Source organism: Sander lucioperca, chromosome 10, assembly GCF_008315115.2.
Source record: "Sander lucioperca isolate FBNREF2018 chromosome 10, SLUC_FBN_1.2, whole genome shotgun sequence".
NCBI lineage: Eukaryota > Metazoa > Chordata > Actinopteri > Perciformes > Percidae > Sander > Sander lucioperca.
The window spans coordinates 19,040,244-19,067,749 of record NC_050182.1 but is presented as its reverse complement, the minus strand read 5'-3'; the positions used below and the strand labels follow the sequence as shown (position 1 = coordinate 19,067,749).

The window sequence follows — 27,506 nt, the reverse complement described above, 5'->3', positions numbered from 1 at the left end:
CACCAGAGGGCTCCACGCTCATTCATTAAGCCATGAGTTGGTTCTTATTTAACTCTTCTCTGCATAATGTGTTCTATACATAGTATAAAAGTAAAAGAAATGGACAAAGTGACGGAGACCAGTGAAGGATATTAGAAGCACTTTTCCGGTGATGGCTGAGCGTTACTGAAGCCTGGTTCACACGGGACGATTTTAAAAATGTCGGCCGATTTTCCAATCCTGAGAGACCCCACACACGGCGATAAAAAATCACGGGTCTAACAGTTTTGGTCGTACAGCGTGTGGTGCGCAGCACACGGCAAAATCAACACATCACACACGAACTGATTTGACTCCCGAGCATTCCCAGGTCAGACGGGACATCTCGCAAAATCCCTCGAGATCAAACGTGACTTCAGAGTAAACAATCATGGCGGACGAAGAGGATGCAGTGGCGATAATTTGTAGTTGGTTTGTAGCGATGGTCAAAGAAGTGGAGACAACGCGAGCATGGACTATACTTGCTCTACTTATCTCCGACGTCCACCGGACTTTCTGGTGCGCCGTGCCGCCGGCTGTTTTGATGTTGTTTCCCGGTGCTTTCCTCGCCGCTTCGTCACCTCGCTTTCTGATTGGCTACACGCCACAGTCCACAGGCTGCGTGCTCGTTTGTCCCCGGGGGACACCACACAGGAGGAGAAATCGGGCCAAAAAAATCCAACATGTTGGATATCCCCGATTTGAGATGGGAGCGGTCCCGACGTCCTTCCGAGCAGACGAGAGCAGTCTTAACACACCACACACGGCAGGAATATCTGATCAGATTATTTTCTCTACTGATCGGGTGTAGCATCAAAATGGCGCCATAGGAGATTCGAGCTCTGAAGCGAAGCTTACCCCCTTCGAATTTCCCCATGAGGTACACTTCCCGGATGCTCACTTACCAACTTGGTTTAATACATTTTTACATACACAAGTTTCTTTCACGGTTTCCTGTTTATCTTGATTAATATTCCTGCTGCATTAACGTGTATGTTGCATTTTCCTGCTGTAGATGTTTAACGTTGTGCTCATTTTACCTCCTTTATATACACTATTGGGTAGTTTAATCTGCAGCAATGCATCATATACTATATGATCATATGTATGTAGCGTCGCTGTCCTGTGAGAACCACGTATCTTTAAAAAGTTTGAAAATTTTTCGTGGTGTCAGATAAACAGCCCGGTTTTCAGCTTTTGTGACGATGCATTTTCCAGCTGATCCAACAGGCTTTTAAAAGACTTTATTTAGCTTTAAGGAGGAGGAGAATGTTTACTCAACACGTAAGGAAGACTTCATCCTTCAGTTCATCACAAAACATTCAACATCAACACATCTGGAGATAACGTTGTCTTCACTGGACAGGAAGGGGATGAAAAGCTGTCATCCGAAATGTGACAGAGTAGCTGTTCAAATGCTCTGCAGGCCATGTGTTGCTGATGTTGATGTACAACAGACTAGATGATCTGTGTTCTGAACACATTCAGTCTCTCTGACGACTAAACGTTACAATATGGATTCTGTTAACAAAATAAACCTTCAAATCATACACATACCAATCAAAATGTCACGGGTTGTCAGGAAAGGCTTGGACCCAAATGCAGTTTAAGGTGATTTATTAAACAAAAATGAAGTACATACCAAAAAAAAATCCAGAAAGCAACAGGCAAAAACTAATTCCAGAACAGCAGAACAGGACAACAAAACTGGAACTCAGAGACAAACGGTAGACGGTAGACAGTAGACGGTAGACAGACAGTAGATGGTAGACAGTAGATGGTAGACGGTAGACAGACAGTAGATGGTAGACAGTAGATGGTAGACGGTAGACAGTAGATGGTAGACGGTAGACAGTAGACGGTAGATGGTAGACGGTAGACAGACAGTAGATGGTAGACAGTAGACAGTAGATGGTAGACGGTAGACAGTAGATGGTAGACGGTAGACTGTAGACAGTAGATGGTAGACGGTAGACGGTAGACAGTAGATGGTAGACGGTAGACAGTAGACGGTAGATGGTAGACAGTAGATGGTAGACGGTAGACAGTAGATGGTAGACGGTAGACAGTAGACGGTAGATGGTAGACAGTAGATGGTAGACGGTAGACAGTAGATGGTAGACGGTAGACAGTAGATGGTAGACGGTAGACAGTAGATGGTAGACGGTAGACAGTAGATGGTAGATGGTAGACAGTAGATGGTAGACGGTAGACAGTAGACGGTAGATGGTAGACAGTAGATGGTAGACGGTAGACAGTAGATGGTAGACGGTAGACAGTAGATGGTAGATGGTAGACAGTAGATGGTAGACGGTAGACAGTAGATGGTAGACGGTAGACGGTAGACAGTAGATGATAGACGGTAGACAGTAGATGATAGACGGTAGACAGTAGATGATAGACGGTAGACAGTAGATGGTAGACGGTAGATGTAAGACAGTAGATGGTAGACAGTAGCCGGTAGACAGTAGACTCCAGACACAAACACACAGCAACAGAATACAATGAACCAACACCAGACAAAGACAACAGAGAGACTAAATAAACCAGGTAATGAGGACTAACAAGGGACAGGTGACACTAGGCTGGGCAAACAGGTGAAACACATTAGGGCAATCACAAGGGAGGGAAAACTAAAGACAGGAAGTAAACTAGACAAGACAAGGGAGACAAGACGGACTTCAAAATAAAACAGGAAACAGAACAAAACAGAAAATCACAATCATGACACAAAATCTCTCCAATTCCACAAAAATGAGAAGTCAATAATTGCCTGCATCACCTTCCGCTCTCTCTCTGTGTTGCTGTTCTCTAGACCAGTAGTTCTCAAGCTTTTTTACAATAATGTTCCCCCTTTTGAACAGCGTTTTTAAGCCATGTGTACCCCGTAATCATCCAAATAATTTTTGGTAGAAAAAAAAAGTCTCTATAAAGAGGAAGAATACAGCGATGTCAGTGATAGATTTACTAAAATAATAATAAAAACTTCGAAAAAAAACAGTAGAAAGAAGGAAGGCAACACTAGGGCGACAAAAGGGACATATTAATTCCAAAATGTGACAAACTTCAAAAAAACTGACGAAAACTTCGAAGAAAAAAAGACAGTAGAAAAAAGTCAGGAAGAAAGGCAAGAATAGGTCAAAACAAACGATAAAACCTTCAAGAAAAGGAGACAAACTTCAAAAACAACGACAAAAATTTTGAAGAAAGTGACAAACTTGGAGAAAAAAAGACAGTGTGGTATATTTAGTGGCAGCACTGCGTTGCCGATGTGTGGAGAAGGAACTTCGTTGACACTGTTCTTGATTATAAAAAGGTTTATTATATCAGAGATTTCAGCATCAATTTACAGACACCATGGACATCTGGATAGACGACCGACCCAAACCTCAAAATTTGTCGCTCTGCCTTTTCTTTGTGTGTACACAGTATATATTCCAGGCCTTGTATTAACATAAGACGTGATATGTGTGAGTATATGACTGGAACAGAAGACTGACCAATCCATGCCTGTTATCTGGCATAACTCCAAAAAAGGTATCTTCTGTCTTAGGGAGACCTCTGCTCATGTTAACAATTTCCAGATCTTTTCAGTAAATGTGGGGTAAAGTTCATGCATCTACTTATACCAAGAACTTAGATCACAATTGTAAATCATCAGATACCACAACAGTAGAAGTAACTACAGCATGGGTCTCAAACTCGCGGCCCGGGGGGCCAATTAAGGCCCGCGGGGCCAATTAAGGCCCGCGGGATGATATTTTGTGGCCCCCCTACTTGACATCAAAGTTTAGTGTCAGTGCGGCCCGCGCGTTATTCTGAAACGCACCTTTTTGCTGAGTCGTTGCGTGTGCTGCACTTGCCACGCTTTTATTTTATTTTTTTATCACTTACGGGCTACCATAGCTAGTCTCGTGACTGTGGCGTTTGTTGTCAACGGTTGTCAAGCTAGCCAACCGCGAAGTACCTGGGGTAGTATCAACGTTAGTCACTTGGTTGAAACGTGTTCCGGAGTGACGGAAAATATCTGCCATCACCCAGTTCCAGTCATGTCAAAGGTTGGCGACGAGCACAGGCAATTTCAGTGAAAGTGGGAGACGGAATATTTTGTTATCGAGCACAGGAGCACCCCTATATGTCTCATGTGCACAGAGAAAGTTGCGGTGTACAAGGAATATGACATCAGACGTCATTACTCAACTAGACATGCTGAGGAGTATACAACATACCAGGGAGATGAGAGAAAGAACCGGGTCGCCAATCTTAAAAAATGTCTATTGAGGCAACAAGATTTATTTAAGAAAGCAAACAAAGAATACTTTTGTTGAATACTTGACGCGGCCCAGCCTGACCCACACTCTGCCTCGAGCGGCCCCCAGGTAAATGGGGTTTGAGACCCCTGAACTACAGCCTTGTAACTAAAAAACATTTTGCAAAAAATTGAGAAGCATCTCGCTGCAGCCTGTGGGAAGGCGGGGCTTGACATCAAACCCCGCCCACATCCAAGTCAGCCATTTTTTTTTTTGCCTACATCACCTCCCATACGCGCGAACAGACCAAGACGGTAGCGAAGCTGATATATAGCCTCTTGTTTCACATTAGATGATAGAAACTGATGTAGGCTAAACACAAACGACATTTCATGCAACAACAGTGAACTGTAATTGGGCCCGTGTACTTTTTCGTTCATTTGATATCCGATTTTGAAACGAAAAGAGTGGTTCAGAAATAACGTAAGACTGCTCCGGTGAAAGCCTTGTTTTCATGAGCTTCTGGGGCTAGCTGCTAACTAGCGCGGAAGCTAACATCTAATGGCAGACAGGTTGCTAATAAGCCAATGCTAAAAAGTATGAAAGTAGCCTACTAGTTTCCCCGGCTTTCTTTCAATATTCCTCGGTATTTGTCTCTTGGTGTAGTTTGCTAACATGCTCGTAGACGTGTAAATTAACTGTTTGCGTGCTAGCTAAGTCAACGGTCAACACCTTTTATATTGTAACGTGAAAGCTCAGGCGGCGTTAGCTTCAGCTAAACCACAGCTGCAACTTGCACTGCCCCGTTAAAATGCAACTTCAACCCTCGGATATAACGGTAATCACGTAGCGATTTTACTGTATAGACATCTGTATGTGTGTTCGACCTTTTCAAATACTTAGATTAGGTGTGTTACTGTGCAGGTAATATCCAAGGAGCATCTCGCATGATGGTGAGTTCTACTGAACCAGACAGAGAGACCATTTAAAGACTCAGGAACCCTTTGAAGGTGTTTTTGATTAATTAGCTGATTAGAGTGGGGCACTTTGAGCCTAAAATATTGAACCTTTTCACAATATTCTAATTTTCTGAGGGTTTTCATAAACTGTAAGCCATAATCATCAACATTATAACAAATACAGGCTTGAAATATCTCGCTTTGCATGTAATAAGTCTATATAATATATTAGTTTTACCTTTTATGTTGAATTACTGAAATAAATGAACTTTTGCACAATATTCTAATTTTTCGAGTTTCACCTGTATGCTTCTGGTTCACCTGTTAATAAAGCAAAATCGCCCCTTTGTACATTTGGTTGTAATGACTGAATTCTTGCTGTTAATATGAAAGTCCACAACGTAACAACACACCATTGTACACATTGAAATGACGTTTCATTGAAATGAAATGAATGAAAAAGTACACCGGCCCAATTACATTAACTACATGAAAACTTCACTGTTGCATGAAATGTCGTTTGTGTTTAGCCTACATCATCAGTTTCTATCTTCGCTACCAGGCTGTCTTTTTTTTTTGTTTTTTTCAAAGAACTTTAGTACAGATACATGAACACATTGAAAACATTAAATGCATACATACATACACAAAAAAGGGACGCATGAAATTTACATTAAAGAGGTTGTAAGGCATTGTAAATGTTCAGAGTCCGGATGGCTTTCTTATTTGTCAGTCGTTTTAAAGTTTCAAAATATGATTTCATGTCATTTTTAAATTGGTGAATATTCGGTTTTCTTTCAGACCATTTACATTTATAGATATAAAATTTTCAAATAAAATTAAAAGAACCGCGACTGCTTTCTATGGCCATATTAGACACACGGACACAGATACGCATTTGCGGATACAAATCGCTCTGCATTCATTTGTGAATTGTGTTTTACAAGTTACAAATACTTATGAGACTGTTTTAGCACCATAGCTTTCGCCTCTCCATTAATATCATATCACAGCAAACGCTGTCTGCGTGAAGTTTGGTAAAACTGTAACCACACTTGAAACCACTTTATCAGCATCGCTGTGACTCACTGTGACTTCAATAAAACTGCAGAGCCGACGTAGTTTGCTCCGTCCGCACCTCTGCACGCACGTGTATGTGTCTGACCTTTGCTCTCTGTCAACATGCAGAGAGAGGCCAGATAAGATTGCGTTTAATCTCAAGTACCGAAATTAGGCATCATCAATTTCATTTTACGTGAACCAATACTCGGTAGTACCGACGTGATTCGGTCGGTACTGGTAAAAGTACTGTGTTCGCTACCCAATCCTAGCTGTGACTGAAACAAAGATTATAATCCAACATGGTTTCTTTCAAGAGGATCCTCTCTGCTGTGGCTCTGATTCTGCTGGCCTTTTATGTGCAGTCATCAATCGATGGAGGTAAAGCCTTTTCAGTTTGGGGTGTCTGAAAATGTAGAGATACAGTTATACTTCTTGAGTTCCATTTTGGGGAGACTATTTAATTCCTTTTCTACTGAACTGTTCACTTTGCAGATTCACATTGTACTTTTCACTTTCATTTTCACTTTGTTCATTCACTTTTCAAAAGGACATCAACTCAAAGTAGGCTACTGTAGATGAAAGTTGTGTACTCCTAATCTGGAAAAAAATGTGCGCAGACCACATGGTACGGTGCGTAGGCCTACTGCACAGCGAACTCAGAACAACGAACAGCGAAGTATGTGACAAATTCTAAAGTTACAGACTAGCCTATTTGTTTCTTTATAATAGGCATACATAAATCACATGCTAAATCACTATTGGTCAAAAGATGTATGACTTGGGGCGGCCTCTAACTCCCCCAGTAAGAGCGTGCGCCCCATGTAGGCTGAGTCCTTTGCAGCGGCCCAGCATTGAATCCGACCTGCGGCACTTTGCTTGCGTGTCATTCCCTCTCTTATTCTCCCCCGTTCCTGTCTATCTACTGTCACTATCGAATAAAAAATAATCAAAAAAAAGAAGATGAATGACTAGTCCAGCTGAGCAGGCATCAAGTATGCCTTTTCCCCGCCTTTAATTTGACAGGACAGCTAAGTGAGAAAGGGGAGAGAGAGGGGGAAAGATTACGGGGTGCTGTTTGTAAAGTGGCTCACGCTGAAAATAACAGCAACATTTTGTCACATTTAGCTTCAAACAATGTTTAAAAAACTGGTATGAATTTTTGAGGGTCACTTTTTTGCACATTTACAACAATATTTGTCAACTTAGAGATATTTTAAATAGTTAAATCCAAGTATTAAATGTTACACCTAAATGTTAAATTTAAATCTAAATTTAAATGTCAAATCTAAATGTTGAATCTAAATGTTTCGAGATGCATTTTGAATGTGCATATTAGTTAAATATTTAGTTTCACCCGAAACATTTAGATTTAAAATTTAACATTTAGATTTAACATTTAGATTTAGATTTAAATTTAACATTTAGCATTTAGATTTAAATTTAACATTTGGCATTTAGCATTTAGATTTAAATTTAACATTTAGGTGTAACATTTAATATTTGGATTTAACTATTTAAAATATCTCTAAGTTGACAAATATTGTTGTAAATGTGCAAAAAAGTGACCCTCCAATTTACTATTTAAAAATACAATACCAATTTTTTAAACATTGTTTGAAGCTAAATGTGACAAAATGTTGCTGTTATTTTCAGCGTGAGCCGCTTTACAAACGGCACCCCATAAAAGACATGCAGGAAATCGTCACAGGTCAGATTTGAACTCTAGACCTCTGCATCGAGGCGTAAACCTCTCAGTGTTTTTTAAACAATAATAATACATTTCATTTGTAGGCACCTTTCAAAATGTTTCACTGACTGCAGTATTTTTAAGACCTTTTTGTTGAATTTTTTGGTTTGTTCTGGAAACTGGGCGTCTTAAGACAGGAAGTCACAGAGCTGCAGACAGGAACAGGAAACCCTGCCCACACACACACACACACACACACACACACACACACACACACACACACACACACACACACACACACACACACACACACACACACACACAGGAACAGATGAACTGTGTGAGGACAGGGAGGAGTGTCAGGACTCTAGAAAAACCTCTTTACATCTTTAAATTGGGCGCTTTTACTCTTGAAACTTAAGTCTGTTGTATTAAAATAAGTATGTATGTATGCTTACTACTTTTACTTAAGTAACATTTACTCAAGTACTGTAATGCAGGACTTTTAATTGTGGAGCATTTTCTTATTGTATCATTAGTTTGGAGAGTAATTAGCATGACTCTTCTATTAGTTATAGTTTTAGTTTCAGTTTTTCAGAAAGTTTTAGCTTTTATTTGTTTTATTTGTATTTGTTTTAGCTACGTGATACCCAGGTATACTCAGTATACCCACTAAGAAAGCTCCAGGATTTCCATATACCCACTTAAAAATGCCCAGTGACCCACAACAACATACTTCACATTATATGTTTAATATATTTTGAATTGTTATCTGTGTTTTCCTTCTTCACATAGGCTAAATAAAGGTATTTCCACCGTAAATTGGTGCCTATAAGTGTATCAGAATGAAGGAAATGAAGTCTTTGACACTCAAAATTTCCCTGTGGGAGGACACCCAGACGCCCCACTTTGATATGTCCATTCTGGTCCATATATTTATATAGTTATACATTACACTACATCACTGCTGTCACATGTAAACATGTTTTGCTTTCTGAAAGGTTGAAGTTGCAGTTAGTCAGTCCTTCCAGAAAAATGGGGAGTTTTTTTGTGATTGTTTTGGGCAAAAATCCTTGATTATGCGGTACGTTTTCTTAAAAAATGCGATGGAATATGCGGGACATTTATGCAATTTTATGCGATGAAATTGCGGGAACTTGCAAAAACTGCGGTTTCATCATGGCTTCATCGCGGGGTTTGCAGCTTTTCGATGATGTTCACATTGAACGTTCCCATGGCAACAGCGGAAAATGGCTGCTCTTGTGTGACTTTTTTGCAACGAAAATGCGGGGATTATGAAATCATGCAAGCCCCGCATATTTTGCGTGGAAATCGGCAATTTATGCGGCGAAAGTGCGGCGTATTTGAAAAAATGCGGGCCCCGCATAAATATGCAGACTTTGGCTGATTATGCATTGAATTATGCAATCGCATAATCACGTTTTTCTGGAGGGACTGATTAGTTTCCTCTGCTGATCAGATAATAAAGGGGAAACTTCAGTATCATGTGTCTGTTATTCCACCAGAGGGCTCCAATATACTGTTGTGTTTACTGACATCCAAATACAATTTCATTTCAAGATTTACTGTAACTTCAAGTAATTCTAATAAAAGTATTCTTTGTCTTCTCCATAGGTCTCTATATCAACTTGGTGAGTAACAATAAGTGTTAATAATAACAATAATAATAATTATAGGTTGCAGGTTGTTTTCTCTCTGCTGAACAGATAATGAAAGTGAAAAACTTCACAGATGTGATGTAATCTGGAGGGTTTTAACTGTCAGCAGTGTGAAGGGAACAGTTTACAGGAACAGATGAACTGTGTCCAAACAGGGAGGACAGTGTCAGGACTCTATAAAAACCCAGCTGAATGCATAGGTGGAGTTTGACATTCAAGCCAGGGTGGGCAACAAAATAAATAAAAAATAAAACTCGTTGTAGCAGCAAAGACCCGAGGCCTGTACTACGACTCAAGATCAACATGCCCTGGATTTCTTTCAGTTACCCGGCTTCACTAACCCTAACAACCGTGATCCTGCATAAGCTGTGTCACGACGGTGGTTAACAACTAGTTCAATCATCCCAGGGTTTCCCAATCCAGCGACGCGCTTTCACATAAAAGAGGTGGTGTTTGCACAGCACGACCAATCACAAACATCTAACAGAGCCGCATATTTTACATAAGAAGATCAAACTATAATTCTACATAAATATGAAGAACACAGACACGGTTTAACAGGCAAAACGCAATACAGTCACTGCTTCCTAAATCAGGAAGGAAAGCTAGCAAAAAAATAGCTGACGCTGTAAATGCGTAAATCACAACGCTTATCAATATCACTTCCCCATCAGTCAGGCACAAGGTCTGACCATAATTACACTTGTGCTTTCCATAAACTGTTGTTGCTTTAGCCTTTTATTTCAGTTGCAACCCTGGCAGTGGGAAGTGATCGTGAGAGCAAATAAAAAATATAAAAACATAATTCAAACTGATGTGCGCATTGGCAACACACGGCTCAAGAAGCCGAGCCGATATGTAATTCCCTCCCATTACAATCTATGTTTTTCATAAATATACACATCAGGGAATGCTAACGGGGTTATCGGTCTCTAATTCTCCCTTTCTCTCTCTCTCTCTCTCTCTCTCTCTCTCTCTGCCCACCGAGCTCCAGCTGATCTTCTAAGAACACTGTGATGCCGTTATCAATCGAGTATTGATTGGTCAGTAGGCGGTGCTTTTACACCGGTTGATCTCTAATCTCCAACATAACCTGCTCCCGACCAGGTTAGGTGTTCAGCATAAGTTACCACGGCGATTGAACCCGATCACAAGAGATCCACCTTCGTGATACAGAAAACCCTGGGTTGAACCTGAAGTTACCTCGTTAACGCCAAATCTTGCTTCGTAGTACAGGCCTCTGGCCTACCACTTGGGGAACACAGCACAAGCACATATGGACAAAACAAACATGCTAAATAAACATATATGTTGATTTTTAAAGCAGATTTTAAATTACATTGTAACAATTTAACAATCCGCCTTTATGAAATGCAAATTGCGGCACAGCTGTCTTGGAACGCAATAGACAGACGGTGGCTGAATGCCCCGACACTTAAATTCAACTAAAATGTAACGGTGACCAATCAGTGTTGGACCTACAGTCTGTTGAGATGCCTCTCCAAACTCACCATAAAACGTTAGGACACTTTGAGAAAAAAGATCCGTATTTTGCCGTAATCCAATGACACGAAATTAAGTAATCCACAGCGATCAGTAGATCCACAAACAGAGTCACGGTGTATCCAGCCAGGCCGATAGGAGCGTCACATTCACCAGCCAGCTCCAAACAGGTGAACGAGGCCTCTCCACTTCGCCGTTTAAACAAAGTGGAATAAACGTAATAAAGTCCAAATCTACACAAAACACGCAATCAATTAGTAAGCTGACATCACATGTATATACATGGCATTTAGGAAACCTTTATTGCTTTATTGCGTGCCCCCACCTTCTGCCCGTAAACTCTGCGTATGGCTGAATGTCTCCATGTGCTGTGACTCAAACAAAGATTATAATCCAACATGTTTTCTTTCAAGATGATCCTCTTGGCTGTGGCTGTGTATCTGCTGGCCTTTAATGTGGAGTCACCAGCCGAGGAAGGTAAAGACTTTTCAGTTTGGGCTGTCTGAAAATGTAGAGATACAGTTATACTTCTTGAGTTCCATTTTGGGGAGACTATTTCTTCTTTTTCCACTGAACTGTTCACTTTGCAAATTCACATTGTACTTTTCAAAAGGACATCAACTCAAAGTAGACTACTGTACATGGAAGTTGTGTACTCCAAACCTTTAACAACTCTGAAAAAAAACTTTGTTTCAGCCAGAGTTTTATGGTTTTGCTGTTGTGTCTCTCATTTTTTGTAGCCTGGTTTTCTGTCATGTCTTGTTTCCTTCTGTTTTTGTGATTTTCGGTCTTGTCTTGTTTTATTTTCTGTTTCCTGTTTTATTTTGATAGTCTGTTCTCTGTCTTGTCTTGTCTAGTTTTACTCTCTGTTTTCCCGCCCTTGTGATTGCCCTAAAGCAGGGGTCACCAACACGGTGCCCGCGGGCACCAGGTGGCCCCCAAGGACCACATGAGTAGCCCTCAGGCCTGTTCTAAAAATGAAAATTGAATATTGATATTATCTGTTCCCCACCTTGTTAAGTCATTGCTGGTAATATTGATAATGAGAAATCATTAACGTGATCAGTGTCTTCACATAGATGAGTATCATTAATCATTAATAATCATATATAACTAAAGGCAAACTGAGCAAATTAGTTATTTCAGAAGAGCGCATCAAACTGGTAGCCGTTCGTATGACTCAGTACCCATGAAGTAGCTCTCAGTTTCTAAAAGGTTGGTGACCCCTGACCTAATGTGTTTCACCTGTTTCCCAGCCTTGTGTCACCTGTCTTGTGTTTCCTCGTTACCCTGTGTGTTTAGTCTTTGTCTTTCCTCTGTCCAGCGTCAGATCATTGTTTGTGTGTTGTGTTCGTTCCGGTCAGTTTGTGTGTCTTCGTTTCTGGACTTTGTCAAGCATGTCAGTTTTCCAACCGGGTTCACTCCAGGCTTCTCGTCCGTGAGATTTTCTTTTGCCTGCTGCATTTTTGTACTCCTTTTGTTGTGTCGACTTTTGGTTTAAATAAATCCTCGAGCTCTAACCTGCTGCCTGCCTACCTGCCTGCTCTCTGCATTTTGGGTCCACTATTTTATGCGAACGTAACACAGAGGGGCATGTCAGACATCTTTAAATTGGGCACTTTTACTTTTGAAACTTAAGTGTGTTGTATTAAACTATATAACTACTTTTATTTAAGTAACATTTACTCAAGTACTGTAATTTAGGACTTTTACTTGTGGAGCATTTTCTTGTATCATTAGTTTGGAGAGTAATTAGCATGACTCTCATCCAGTTTTGACTTTTCTATTAGTTATAGTTTTAGTTTCAGTTTTTTAGAAAGTTTTAGCTTTTTATATATGTAGTTTTAGTTCTTCTTGTTAGGTCCAGGTATAACGTCTCAGAGGTATGCAGTAACAATACTTTTCAGTACTGTCGTTAAGTTTTAGTTTACTATAATAACCCTGCTCTGAAGTGACATTCGCAAAAGTTCTTTTGCACACCACAGACTACACTTTCTCATTTCTAATGCACAAAAGAAATTAAACTCATTTAATCAAAATTTAGAAAAAGGGGGCCGTGCAAATTAATAAAACGCATGTATACAAGGATTTTAAAATGCCAATTTAACCAAAAGGCTGTTTTTCATCTGTAGTTCCCTGGCCTCAATGTTAAAAAGGCTTTTTAAAATACAAAGAAACAAGAAAGAAGATTAGAGTAGAACTTGGCACAAGACAAATCACAGAAGCAAAAAGATTAGCAACAAAACCAAACTCAAAGCTGAACGGAGTTAAAACAACAGCTGTTCAGAGCAAAAAAAAAAGGAGTGAAATTAGAGATTTATTTCACAAGCTTAAAATCTTATTGACATTTAACTTATCCCACACACTTAAAGGAGAAATCCAGCTGATTTGTACCTGAATCTTGATTGCTAGATGTCACCGAGTACTGTCGATAGGAAAAGAAATGACCAAACTGGAGTTGCTGCAGCTAATGGCAGAGCTCCCAGTTAGCTAAAATGCCAGTTGTGGGGGCATCTTCTAACTAACTAATCCCACACACTTAACTTATCCCACACACTTAACTTATCCCACACACTTAACTTATCCCACACACTTAACTTATCCCCAGTGTTGGGAGTAACGCGTTACAAAAGTAACGCAATTACAGTAATGTATTCCTTTTTGCTGTAACGCAGTAATATAACGCATTACTAATTAAATTTCGGTAATATTATACTCGTTACAATCTCAGTAACGCGAGTTACAACGCATTTTAACGCAACATTTAGTGGTGCATTGTTTTTTTTAAAGAATTCACCAACACCGCGACACATTTCTTCACAGGAAAAAAAAAGCCGTATAATTTTCCTGTCGCTGTATTCGATGGTTGAGATGACTGCAGAGACAGATACATTTGCGAGATGGATATTATTTCCAGGAGTTATTACGCTGCGTTGAAGTGAGCTGTCCTGTTTCTGTTCCTGTGGTCAGAGACAGAACCAGAGACGGTACGGACAGCATGTATGTCCCAACAGGTGACGGTACGTCAGCGGCTGACAGATATAAACATGTCGGGAATTAATGTTGAGGCTTGCTACACGTAAATATCATTGCATTTTATCAGCCGTGGAGAGTAACTCTGCCTGTAGTGGAATGGCTTCGAATGACGACCAAAAACGCTTGTCTTTTACTGTGACCATTTACTGTTCAATATGTTGCAGTTTTACAAACAAGAAAGTGAACAACTGGAGCCTGACGGACATGTTGCTTCTCAGTAAGCTAGCAAGAGTAGGCTACACAACAGACAACTTCCGTGTAGCCTACTTCAAAATAAAAGCACTTCCTGTGACGGTTCGCAGTAAAACTAAATTACTGTTAAATAAGGTTGTGTAGGCTACCTTTTCACAAATCAGCTGTAAATCAAGTACTGTAAATAATGTTAATAGTGAGTTTTAATCACACTATAATTGAACATTTCCTTTAGAGTGTTTTAACCTAAACAACATGAATTTCTTATTCAAGTGCTATAAACAAACATTTTACAACAATGCCGTACTTTTGAGTATTTTCATTTTCTCCTACTTCCCTATTATACGTTTTACTTATCTATTTTGTATAGCTTTAGTTACTTTGCATATTTATATTAATTATACAAAATATGAATAATCTATGATGTATTAAAGTGGATTCACAAGCTAGCTGCCAAATCAAACTTCCCCTGTTATTTTGGTGAAAGTAACTCAAAAGTAATGCAAAAGTAGTGTAACGCATTACAATTCAGAGACAGTAATATTGTAATATAATTAATTACTCTCAAATGACAGTAACTAGTAATCTATAATGTATTACATTTTGGAAGTAACTTTCCCACACACTTAACTATCCCACACACTTAACCCACACACTTAACCCACACACTTAACTTATCTTACACACTTAACTTATCTTACACACTTAACTTATCATACACACTTATCACACACACTTAACTTATCATACTGACTTATCACACACACTTAACTTATCCCACACACTTAACTTATCACACACACACTTAACTTATCCCACACACTTAACTTATCCCACACACTTAACCTATCCCACACACTTAACCTATCCCACACACTTAACCCACACACTTAACTTAACCCACACACTTAACTTATCCTACACACTTAACTTATCATACACACTTATCACACACACTTAACTTATCATACACACTTATCACACACACTTAACTGATCCCACACACTTAACTTAACTTATCATACACACTTAACTTATCATACACACTTATCACACACACTTAAGTTATCCCACACACTTAACTTATCCCACACACACTTAACTTATCCCACACACACTTAACTTATCCCACACACACTTAACCTATCCCACACACACTTAACTTATCCCACACACACTTAACTCATCCCACACACACTTAACTTATCATACACACTTAACTTATCCCACACACTTAACTTATCATACACACTTAACTTATCCCACACACTTAACTTATCCCACACACTTAACTTATCATACACACTTAACTTTTCATACACACTTAACTTTTCATACACACTTAACTTATATCATACACACTTAACTTATCATACACACTTAACTTATCATACACACTTAACTTATCCCACACACTTAACTTATCCCACACACTTAACTTATCCCACACACTTAACTTATCCCACACACTTAACCTATCCCACACACTTAACCCACACACTTAACTTAACCCACACACTTAACTTATCTTACACACTTAACTTATCTTACACACTTAACTTATCATACACACTTATCACACACACTTAACTTATCATACTGACTTATCACACACACTTAACTTATCCCACACACTTAACTTATCACACACACACTTAACTTATCCCACACACTTAACTTATCCCACACACTTAACCTATCCCACACACTTAACCTATCCCACACACTTAACCCACACACTTAACTTAACCCACACACTTAACTTATCCTACACACTTAACTTATCATACACACTTATCACACACACTTAACTTATCATACACACTTATCACACACACTTAACTGATCCCACACACTTAACTTAACTTATCATACACACTTAACTTATCATACACACTTATCACACACACTTAAGTTATCCCACACACTTAACTTATCCCACACACACTTAACTTATCCCACACACACTTAACTTATCCCACACACACTTAACTTATCCCACACACACTTAACTCATCCCACACACACTTAACTTATCATACACACTTATCATACACACTTAACTTATCCCACACACTTAACTTATCATACACACTTATCATACACACTTAACTTATCCCACACACTTAACTTAACTTATCATACACACGTAACTTATCCCACACACTTAACTTAAGTGTGTATGATAAGTTAAGTGTGTGGGATAACTTAACTTATCATACATACTTAACTTATCATACACACTTAACTTATCCCACACACTTAACTTATCCCACACACTTAACCTATCCCACACACTTAACCTATCCCACACACTTAACCCACACACTTAACTTAACCCACACACTTAACTTATCCTACACACTTAACTTATCATACACACTTATCACACACACTTAACTTATCATACACACTTATCACACACACTTAACTGATCCCACACACTTAACTTAACTTATCATACACACTTAACTTATCATACACACTTATCACACACACTTAAGTTATCCCACACACTTAACTTATCCCACACACACTTAACTTATCCCACACACACTTAACTTATCCCACACACACTTAACTTATCCCACACACACTTAACTCATCCCACACACACTTAACTTATCATACACACTTATCATACACACTTAACTTATCCCACACACTTAACTTATCATACACACTTATCATACACACTTAACTTATCCCACACACTTAACTTAACTTATCATACACACGTAACTTATCCCACACACTTAACTTAAGTGTGTATGATAAGTTAAGTGTGTGGGATAACTTAACTTATCATACACACTTAACTTATCATACACACTTAACTTATCATACACACTTAACTTATCCCACACACTTAACTTATCCCACACACTTAACTTGTCCCACAAAGTAACTCCTTCAAAAGGAATCGTAAAGGCCACACACGACCACAGTCTCACAGTAAGTCTCTGTATGCTAATTCCTGATCTTCCTACTGTGGAAGTCATTCTGTGAAACTCTTGTCTCTCTTGTAGAAAGCACAGGTAACATAAACCTAACTACCTGCTGTTCCAACAGAAGAAATCAGCATATACGACGCTCCAGTTTTCAAGGCTGAGAGGATGAAGAGGCCGCTGGAAGGAACTGGCTTTGAGATAGGACCAATCAGCCACTCTGGAGTCAGGTCAGTCCTAGTCTCTATCGACGACAATTCATTTCCAGGATTGTTCAGGTGCCCCAGGAAATTCTGCCAGATGTCCCTCCTTTTCGGCCGGATGTCCATCACCTTCCGCTTTCTTGTTTCTTGTGTTACCAAATATTTCTCTAGCTGGTCCGCTAGTGTTGCTGAGTTGTTTCCTTTGTTGACTTGAGTACGTTTAGTTCACTTATTCAGAACAGGAACGCCTTTACGGTTCTTAGAACATCTGATGTTACATGATAACACACTCCTCATCAACATCAACAGCTTATTTAGAATATGAAGGTGAATTTTTTACTAAACCAAGTGATATAGCGAATCATCTTAACCATTATTTCATAAATAAAATAAATAATCTTAAAAATACTACCCAGTCATACAAGACAGATTTATCAAATACATTGATAAATAAGATGATGAATTTAAATTCAAGAGTGTCAGTGATTCTAAAGTGGAATTACTTCTGATGAATTGTAAAAACAACTATCTGAATCTGACCATCTTGAATATAAGTTGCTTAAGCCAATAGTTTCAATCATTGCTCCTACTATTGCTCATATAATTAATATGTGTTCTATGGATAATGTTTGTTTGCAAGCATGGAAAATATGTAAAGTTGTGCCAATACCTAAAAATAAGAAAATGCCCTTTTCTGGATCAAACAGTAGACCAATAAGTTTATTACCAATTCTCTGTAAAATAATGGAAAGAATTGTTTATGAACAGATTCAGTCTTATTTTTTAAATAATGATTTAATTACAAATGTTCAGCATGCATATGCTAATAATGCTCGATTTCACTGCAGCATTTGATATAATTGACCACGACTTACTGTTAAAAAAACTGGAATACTATGGTTTTTCACGAACCGCATTATTAAGCATGAAAAGTTATTTGACAGATAGAAAATTAGTTTACTTTAATGGAAGCTTTTCAAAGATAAGGGTTGTGGAACATGGCGTGCCTCAAGGAAGTTGTCTTGGGCTGCTCCTCTACACAATCTTTACCAATGATCTTCCATCTGTTTTAGGGCCCTGACACACCAACCAGACGGGCCGACCGTCGTGGGTAAAGCCAGTCGAACTGATCAGTCGGGTCCCGAGGTCCAAAAAATGCCTCAGAACACACTGAGGAGACACCGACTTGAGCGTACGCTCTGCTCGTGCGCGAAACGTAATACGTCTCCATAGCAGCAGGCAGCGCTGCTCTGTATTGTTTCCATTAACAGTCTGATTATTTCCCAGAAAATGAAAACCGAACGCGTCACGTGGTTCTTTTTTCTCGGGAAATTCACAGCCAGACTGTCATGGCGGCTTGTTCAGAATACGATCTCATATTGGACTAAAATAGTTCACCGAAACGTGTTTCTGGAAACATTTTAAGAGAGAAATAGACCGTGCAGTTGCTGAATCTGTCTTCATTTCAGATCAACAAAGGTCAGTTTAAAAGATTTTCGTCAGATTTTGAGAGACTCATCCGCTCCCCATTTCCGGGTGAGTCCCGACTGCCCTGTCTCCGACTGAACATGTCAGGTCGGCCCAAATGAAGGCCGACGGCTCCTCCAACGGACGACGGCACGGGACACACCGAACAGACTCGAGTCACGGACCTCGCCAGACGGCCCGACGCCCGATTATCCGGCTGGTGTGTCTTCTCTCATAGATAAAGCAAGCATTTTAATGTTTGCTGATGATTCCACTATATATTTAGTAGGAACTGATATTGGTGATTTAAATATAAAACTACAGAGAGAGCTACAGTCAGTGGTGGACTGGATAAGGAGTAACAAATTGATTCTCAATGTATCTAAAACTACCTGTTTAGTGGTTGGAACTCCTTTTTCTTTATGTTCCAACTTTCCAACTTTAACTCAGCATAGAGCAAAATTCGGTGGAGCAAAGAGAAGAGGCTAAACTTTTGGGAGTGATGATTGTGTCAGGGTTTTGGTATTTTTGTTCTGTCTTATTGTGGTAGTCTTGTTTTTCTGTTCTGTTTCCTGTTTTATTTTGTAGTCTGTCTTGTCTGGATTACTTCCTGTCTTTGTTTGTTTCCCGCCTTTTTTGATTGTTCCACCTGTTGTGTCACCTGTCCCTCATTAGTCCTCGTTACCTGCAGGGTTCCAAATTAGCACCATCCACCAGCCAAATGCTGGTAAAATATGCAAGTGGCTGGTAGATTTGCTACACTCACCAGCCAAAAAAACAATGGTAATCTATAGAGTGGCTGGTGAAATGTGAACATTGACTATAGCCATTTGGCTGGTGGATGAAAAAGTTAATTTTGAACCCTGGTTACCTGGTGTATTTAGTCCCTGTTCTGTCTTTGTCTCTTGTCGGATCATTGTATTTTGTTGCGTGCTGTTCTGTTGTGTCGAGTACTGTCATGTCGTGGTTTCTCTGGTCTGGTCTGGTATGTTATGTTCGGTGTTCCTGCTTGTTCCGTGTTTCCTGTTTTTTGTAGTTATGGGCGAAATGAAGCCTTGTGAAGCCTCTGAAGCTTCTTCCTGATTGTATATCAAAATGATCCAAAGCATCAAAAACAACAGAGTGCCATCTGGTGGTCAGTCAGCAGAAATGACAGCGACTATGACCTCGACACATTCGAACGAAGCTACAACATGAACACAGGAGAGACAGAATGGACACATGCATATGGCATGACATGACTGAACTTGAATTAAATGACATGAACATGACATGACTGAATTAAAAATATAAAGCCTATGTTTGAATATAACATAATATAATAATATAAATTACTGTGATCAGGATTTGAATGTAAGTATGTTTAATTAGGCTAAATATGGATTCAATAAACTGCAGCAACAATTCCACCTTCTACCGCTACGTAGAATTATGTACAGGTGTATGTAAGTAGGCTAATTTCCATTAAAAGGCTAATCAAATAAATTGCAAGCCACACTCATAAACCCCGCGATGTTCCAGTGAATTCTAACGGCCGTTGGTAAGCACGCAGCGACGCGAATACATTAATCCAGCCAACCCTTCCGGAGTTTCAGTGACGTTCGAAGCTTCGGACGTCATCACTCACGTGCTTATTTCAATTCGATACGAGCTCCAACGCTGCTTCCAACCAGTGCGCTTTGCGGGAGGGATACAAGCTTCGGTGCCTCGGTGTCAAGCGTCCCATTACTAGTTTTTTGTATACTCAGTATTCATCCATCCATCCATCTTCTTCCGCTTATCCGGTCTCGGGTCGCGGGGGCAGCAGCTCCAGCAGGGGACCCCAAACTTCCCTTTCCCGAGCCACATTAACCAGCTCCGACTGGGGGATCCTGAGGCGTTCCCAGGCCAGGTTGGAGATATAATCCCTCCACCTAGTCCTGGGTCTTCCCCGAAGCCTCCTCCCAGCTGGACGTGCCTGGAACACCTCCCTAGGGAGGCGCCCAGGGGGGCATCCTTACCAGATGCCCGAACCACCTCAACTGGCTCCTTTCGACGCGAAGGAGCAGCGGCTCTACTCCGAGCTCCTCACGGATGACTGAGCTTCTCACCCTATCTCTAAGGGAGACGCCAGCCACCCTCCTGAGGAAACCCATTTCGGCCGCTTGTACCCTGGATCTCGTTCTTTCGATCATGACCCAGCCTTCATGACTATAGGTGAGGGTAGGAACGAAAACTGACCGGTAGATTGAGAGCTTTGCCTTCTGGCTCAGCTCTCTTTTCGTCACAACGGTGCGATAAATTGAGTGTAATACCGCACCCGCTGCGCCGATTCTCCGACCAATCTCCCGCTCCATTGTCCCCTCACTCGCGAACAATACCCCAAGGTGCTTGAACTCCTTCACTTGGGGTAAAGACTCATTCCCTACCTGGAGAAGGCACTCCATCGGTTTCCTGCTGAGAACCATGGCCTCAGATTTAGAGGTGCTGATCCTCATCCCAGCCGCTTCACACTCGGCTGCGAACCGATCCAGTGAGTGCTGAAGGTCACAGGCCGATGATGCCATCAGGACCACATCATCTGCAAAAAGCAGCGATGAGATCCCCAGCTCACCAAACTGCAACCCAGTATACTCAGTATTGCTGGAGATATTTTTCCTGTTTCTTCAGGACACTTTTTGTTGTACCCATTGCCTAATTAAATCTTTGAGCTCAAGCACTGCTCTGTCTTGACTGCATTTGGGTCCTAGCCTCGCCACACACTTCACAGATCCTGACAGATCGATAATAGATTGTGTTGGGATAGACATTCAGAAACTGGTAACTAAAATGGTTAATGTGCAAAACACTTTACACCACAGACCGTTAAACAAGTACTTCATGCTTTGTTTTTTTCACACCTTGATTACTGCTCTGTGGTTTGGTCCGGCACTTCAATAATTAATAAAGAAAAAACTACAAGTGATTCAGAATAAAGCAGCGCGTGTGGCTCTCATGTGGGTTTAGATCAAATGTTGATAAAATGCATGAAAGCCTCTCATGGTTTAAAGTTAAAAATAGATTTGTGTATTCGCTAATGTTTTTTTTGCATAACGTTACAACAAACAAAACACCTTTTACTTTATTACAAAACTATCTTTTAGTACTGATACACATCATTATCCAACAAGGCAAGCAGCAGTAGGTCGTTTTATTTTACCTAAAGTGAAAACCAAATCAACTCAACGTTCAGTTAAGTACAGAGCAATGTGTGAATGCAACTCTCTCCCAAATATTATCAAACAACAAAACACTCAGTATGGTTTTAAAAAATCACTTACCTTCAAAGAGATTTCAATATTTAATATCAATTTAGAGAGATTCTGTTATAGGGCTTTCCGTTATATCTTATTTTTTATTGGATCTATTCGGAGTAGTGTAATTTTTATTTATTTATTTATGTTTTGTGTGTGATTAATTGCGTTAACTGTAAAATATTATTTGTATTTTCAAATGTTGTGTAATGTGAAGTAATGTCTTTGTGCGTATGGTGTGTAATGTGATGTTGTAAATTGTATTGTCACATGATAGATTGTAGGACCCCAGGAAGAATAGCTTTTAGCTTATGCTGAAGCTAATGGGGATCCAAATAAAACAAACAAAAAACGCGCAGCACTGTGGCCCAATGGTTAGCACTGTGGTTAGCACTGTGGTTAGCACTGTGGTTAGCATGGTGGCCCAATGGTTAGCACTGTGGTTAGCACTGTGGTTAGCACTGTGGTTAGCACTGTGGCCCAATGGTTAGCACTGTGGTTAGCACTGTGGTTAGCACGGTGGCCCAATGGTTAGCACTGTGGTTAGCACTGTGGTTAGCACGGTGGCCCAATGGTTAGCACTGTGGTTAGCACTGTGGTTAGCACGGTGGCCCAATGGTTAGCACTGTGGTTAGCACTGTGGTTAGCACTGTGGCCCAATGGTTAGCACTGTGGTTAGCACGGTGGCCCAATGGTTAGCACTGTGGTTAGCACTGTGGTTAGCACGGTGGCCCAATGGTTAGCACTGTGGTTAGCACGGTGGCCCAATGGTTAGCACTGTGGTTAGCACTGTGGTTAGCACGGTGGCCCAATGGTTAGCACTGTGGTTAGCACTGTGGTTAGCACGGTGGCCCAATGGTTAGCACTATGGTTAGCACGGTGGCCTCACAGCAAGAAGGTACAAGGTTTCGAACCCCTGGTCGTCCTGAGCCTTTCTGTGTGGAGTTTGTGTGTTCTCGTGTCTGTGTGAGTTGTACTCCGGTTTCCCCCACCACTAAAAACATTTTCCCCTCCCTCTCTACCGAGCTGATGGGGTGAGTGTCTAGCGCCGTAAGGGTGCCATGCATCACCCAGGTGGGTGCTACACATTGGTGGCGGTAGAGAGTTGTCGTCCCCCCCCTGCCGTGAAGCGCTTTGAGTGTCTATGATACAGCGCTATATAAACGTAATTTATTATTATTATTAACAAACAGAACTGAAGATCAGGTAGAGAGGTACTTCCTAAACTTTAATAAGAAGAGCTCCATTGCTGGCTGAACTTGAAGTGGAACTGATGGACGATGAAGAAACAAAACCCTTTTAACATCTTCAAACTGTTTGTTTGTTTCTCAGAGTGACGCTCGCCAATGGTTCTCAGTGGCTCGTCCATAAACAAAAAAGCCATGCCGACACGGTGGTGGCCAGCGCTCGAGACATGAGCTCAAACGGGAAGGTGAATCTTTGTGTTTTTTCATAAATACATTTGTTCTTTACAGGACAGTGTCAAACTGAAAAATAAATTAAGTGTGTAGGATACATTAATTCAATTCAATTTTATTAATAATGTCAAATAAATCATAACAAGAGTTGTCTCAAGACACTCTACAGATAGAGTAGCTCTAGACCACACTCTAGACCACACTCTATAATTTACAAAGACCCAACAATTCCAGTAATTCCCCCAAGAGCAAGCATTCAGTGGCGAGGAAAAACTCCCTTTTAGGAAGAAACCTGGGACAGACCCAGGCTCTTGGTAGGTCTGACGGTGCCGATTGGGGGTGTGATGAACAGTGGCAATAATAGTCACAATAAAGATAATGGATCAGTGACTAGAAATAGTAGTTGTAGTAGTGCATTGCATAGCAGGGCACTGCAGAACATAGCAGGGTGTAACAGGGTGTAACAGGGTGTAACAGGGTGTAACAGGGCAACCATGATTTTGGTGCTACCCTAATCCAAGGAAACATGCTGGGCGAAAAAAAAAACACAAGGACTCTGGGGAATAAGCTCCCCAGAGCTGAGTTAGTAACAAGCATTTCTGGGACATGGAAGTACACAGATGGAAAGAGAGAGCAGAGAGGAGCTCAGTGTGTCAAAGGAAGTCCCCTGGCAGTCTAAAACTATAACGGCATAATTAAAAGAGACAAGTTTAAGGAGAGGAGCCTGGTCGAGCTAGAACTGTCCCCAACCGGATCGGGCTGTACTGGCCTGCCTCCCTCTTCTTTGATTATATTATTGATTATATGGTAAATTAATCTGACAACTGTGACAAGAAGCAGGTGGGCTGGGCTAGGCGGACGCTGCAACTCCTCACTCCCTAACTATAAGCTTTATCAAAGAGGAGAGTTTTAAGTTTACTCTTAAATATGGTGACGGTGTCTGCCTCCCAGACCCAGACTGGGAGCTGGTTCCACAGGAGAGGAGCCTGGTAGCTGAAGGCTCTGCCTCCCATTCTACTTTTAGAGACTCTAGGAACCACAAGTAGCTCTGAGTTCTGGGAGCGTAGTGCTCTAGAGGGACAGTAAGGTACTAAGAGCTCTTCTATGTATGATGGTGCTTGACCATTTAGAGCTTTGTAGGTCAGAAGAAGGATTTTAAATTCAATCCTGGATTTTACAGGAAGCCAATGGAGAGAAGCTAATACAGGAGAAATATGATCTCTTTTCTTAGTTCTTGTCAGAACACGCGCTGCAGCATTCTGGATCAGCTGGAGAATCCTAAGGGACTTATTTTAGCAACCTAATAGTAAAGAATTTCAGTAGTCCAGCCTGGAAGTAACAAATGCATGGACTAGTTTTTCCAGCATTGTTTTGAGACAGGATGTTCCTAATTTTGGCAATGTTACGAAGATGAAAAAAGGATAAAAAAGCATCTCAGATCAGCTGGAAAATGCATCGCCACAAAGCTGAAAATGGCTGTTTATCTGACACCATAAAAAGTTTTAAAACTTTTTAAAGATACGTGGTTCTCACAAACATATGCTGATCATATAGTATATGATGCATTGCTGTAGATTAACTACCTAACAGTATATAAAGGAGTTAAAATGAGCACAACCTTAAACATGGAAATGTGACAGGAAAATGCAACATACACGTTAATGCAGCAACAATTTTGTCTGTTTATGGATCTCAGGGGCTCGTCATTAAAGGAAAGAAATATGTCAACAACTATGTCAACAAGTATGGCGACTCCTTTGACACGGTGGTGATCAGCGCTCAAGACATGAGCTCAAACTGGACGGTGAATCTTTGAGTTTTTTCATAAATAATTTTGTATCTTTACAGGAGAGTGTCAAAGGGTTAAACTATTTCTTTTCATCTTTACAGGTTGTTGAAAGAAAGGATTTCCAGGGGACAAAGACAGTAGGGGACTTTGTGCAGGACGGTGGCTGCGACTACAATCTCCTCTTTAATAACTGTCACCGGGCCGCTGACCGAATGATGACTCAGAAAAACTAAAAGGTTAAATGTTAGGAAAGTTATGCTTACTTCATTTTAGTGTTAAACTATTTGCATGAAGTCTGTGTGCAAACTATTTCTGCCTTTCATGAGATAATCATGAGAGCCACTGACCTTGTGAAAAGGCAGGGGGAGCGCTGGTGGCTGAAACAGGTAATTGCATTGTTTCAAAAATGAGTGGAATAATTACATCTGGCATGACCAGACATTTTATAAATATTTTACATAACACAAAACAACTAAATGGTGGTAGATAATACATCTGATTTCATATAGGCCTACTGCTTTAGTAAAAACTATATTTTTTTCAGGGCTCTCACCTGAGACCATTGTCGAAGCATATGCTCTCTTCTCTGCTTCTCTGCTTCTCTTCATAGTCGTTAGACTCATCTACCATATAATCAATGATCTAATCAAAGTAGAGGGAGGCAGGCCAGGATAGCCCGATCCAGTTGGGGAGAGTTCTAGCCCGACCAGGCTCCTCTCCTTCACCTGTCTCTTAATTATTCTGTTATAGTTTTAGATCGCTGGGGGACTTCCTTCCTCTGACACACTGAGCTCCTCTCTCCTCTCTCCTCTCTCTTTCCATCTGTGTGCTTCCATGTCCCAGAAATGTTTGTCACTAACTCAGCTCTGGGGAGCTTATTCCCTGGAGTCCTTTTTTTTTTTTTCGCCCAACAGTTTTCCTCGGATTAGGGAGGCCCCTAAATCATGGTTGCAGCCTGTCGCTGTGGTCCTGCTCCGCTCCCTGCTATGCTTTGTTAAACCAGCTACGCTCTGCAGTGCCCTGCTACCTCCTGCTACGCCCTGCTATACCCTGCTACGTTCTGCTACGTTCTGCTACGTTCTGCTACGTCCTGCTACGTCCTGCTACGTCCTGCTACGCCCTGCTACGTCCTGCTACACCCTGCTACGTCCTGCTATACCCTGCTACGTTCTGCTACGTCCTGCTACACCCTGCTACGCCCTCCTACGCCCTGCTACACCCTGCTACGTCCTGCTACGCCCTGCTACACCCTGCTACGTCCTGCTACGCCCTGCTACGTCCTGCTACACCCTGCTACGTCCTGCTACGTCCTGCTACGTCCTGCAACGCCCTGCTACGTCCTGCAACGCCCTGCTACGCCCTGCTACGTCCTGCTACGTCCTGCTACACCCTGCTACGTCCTGCTACGTCCTGCTACGTCCTGCTACGTCCTGCAGTGCCCTGCTACACCATGACTACTATGACTACTATTTCTAGTCACTGTTCCATTATCTTTATTGTGACTATTATTGCCACTGTTCATCACACCCCCAACCGGCACCGTCAGACACCGTCTACCAAGAGCCTGGGTCTGTCCCAGGTTTCTCCCTAAAAGGAGTTTTTCCTCGCCACTGTCACACTAAATGCTTGCTCTTGGGGAATTACTAGAATTGTTGGGTCTCTGTAAATTATAGAGTGTGGTCTAGACCTACTCTATCTGTAATGTGTCCTGAGATAACTCTTGTTATGATTTGATACTATAAATAAAATTGAATTGAAATGCCTGACGCAGTTTTTCTTCTCTGCTAAACAGATAATAAGTGTATCTCGCTGCAGCCTGTGGGAATGTGGGCGGGGCTTGACATCAAGCCCCGCCCACATTCATCCAAGTCAGTAATTTTTCTTTGCTTACGTCACTCCCCATACACTCAACGGACCAAGACAGTCTGGTAGCATTTTTTACTATGAAGGAAATTATTTGGACAAATGCCATGTTTTAATTTTGAATCTTTTAATTTCATTTGAAAATTTTATATCCATAAAT

General features: G+C 40.9%; 1 protein-coding gene and 2 long non-coding RNA genes across 3 annotated transcripts; 2 read left to right on the top strand and 1 right to left on the bottom strand.

Annotated features, from left to right (window-relative positions):
* The first annotated feature begins 6,556 nt into the window (after positions 1-6,556).
* LOC116051219 lies at positions 6,557-25,835 on the top strand. Its single transcript, XM_031301464.2, has 7 exons — positions 6,557-6,667; positions 9,612-9,628; positions 11,572-11,635; positions 17,459-17,564; positions 23,609-23,708; positions 25,391-25,498; positions 25,585-25,835. Exons 1-7 carry the CDS (start codon positions 6,589-6,591, stop codon positions 25,714-25,716), a joined length of 606 nt encoding a protein of 201 aa, XP_031157324.1. The 5' UTR covers positions 6,557-6,588; the 3' UTR covers positions 25,717-25,835.
* On the top strand, positions 6,924-7,236 carry LOC116051221. Its single transcript, XR_004105307.2, has 2 exons — positions 6,924-7,060; positions 7,121-7,236. It is a non-coding gene; the product is annotated as an uncharacterized LOC116051221 (long non-coding RNA).
* On the bottom strand, positions 9,508-23,954 carry LOC118496080. The gene is made up of 2 exons (XR_004898555.1): positions 23,793-23,954; positions 9,508-9,690 (listed from the first exon to the last, which is right to left on the bottom strand). It is a non-coding gene; the product is annotated as an uncharacterized LOC118496080 (long non-coding RNA).
* Positions 25,836-27,506: the final 1,671 nt, after the last annotated feature.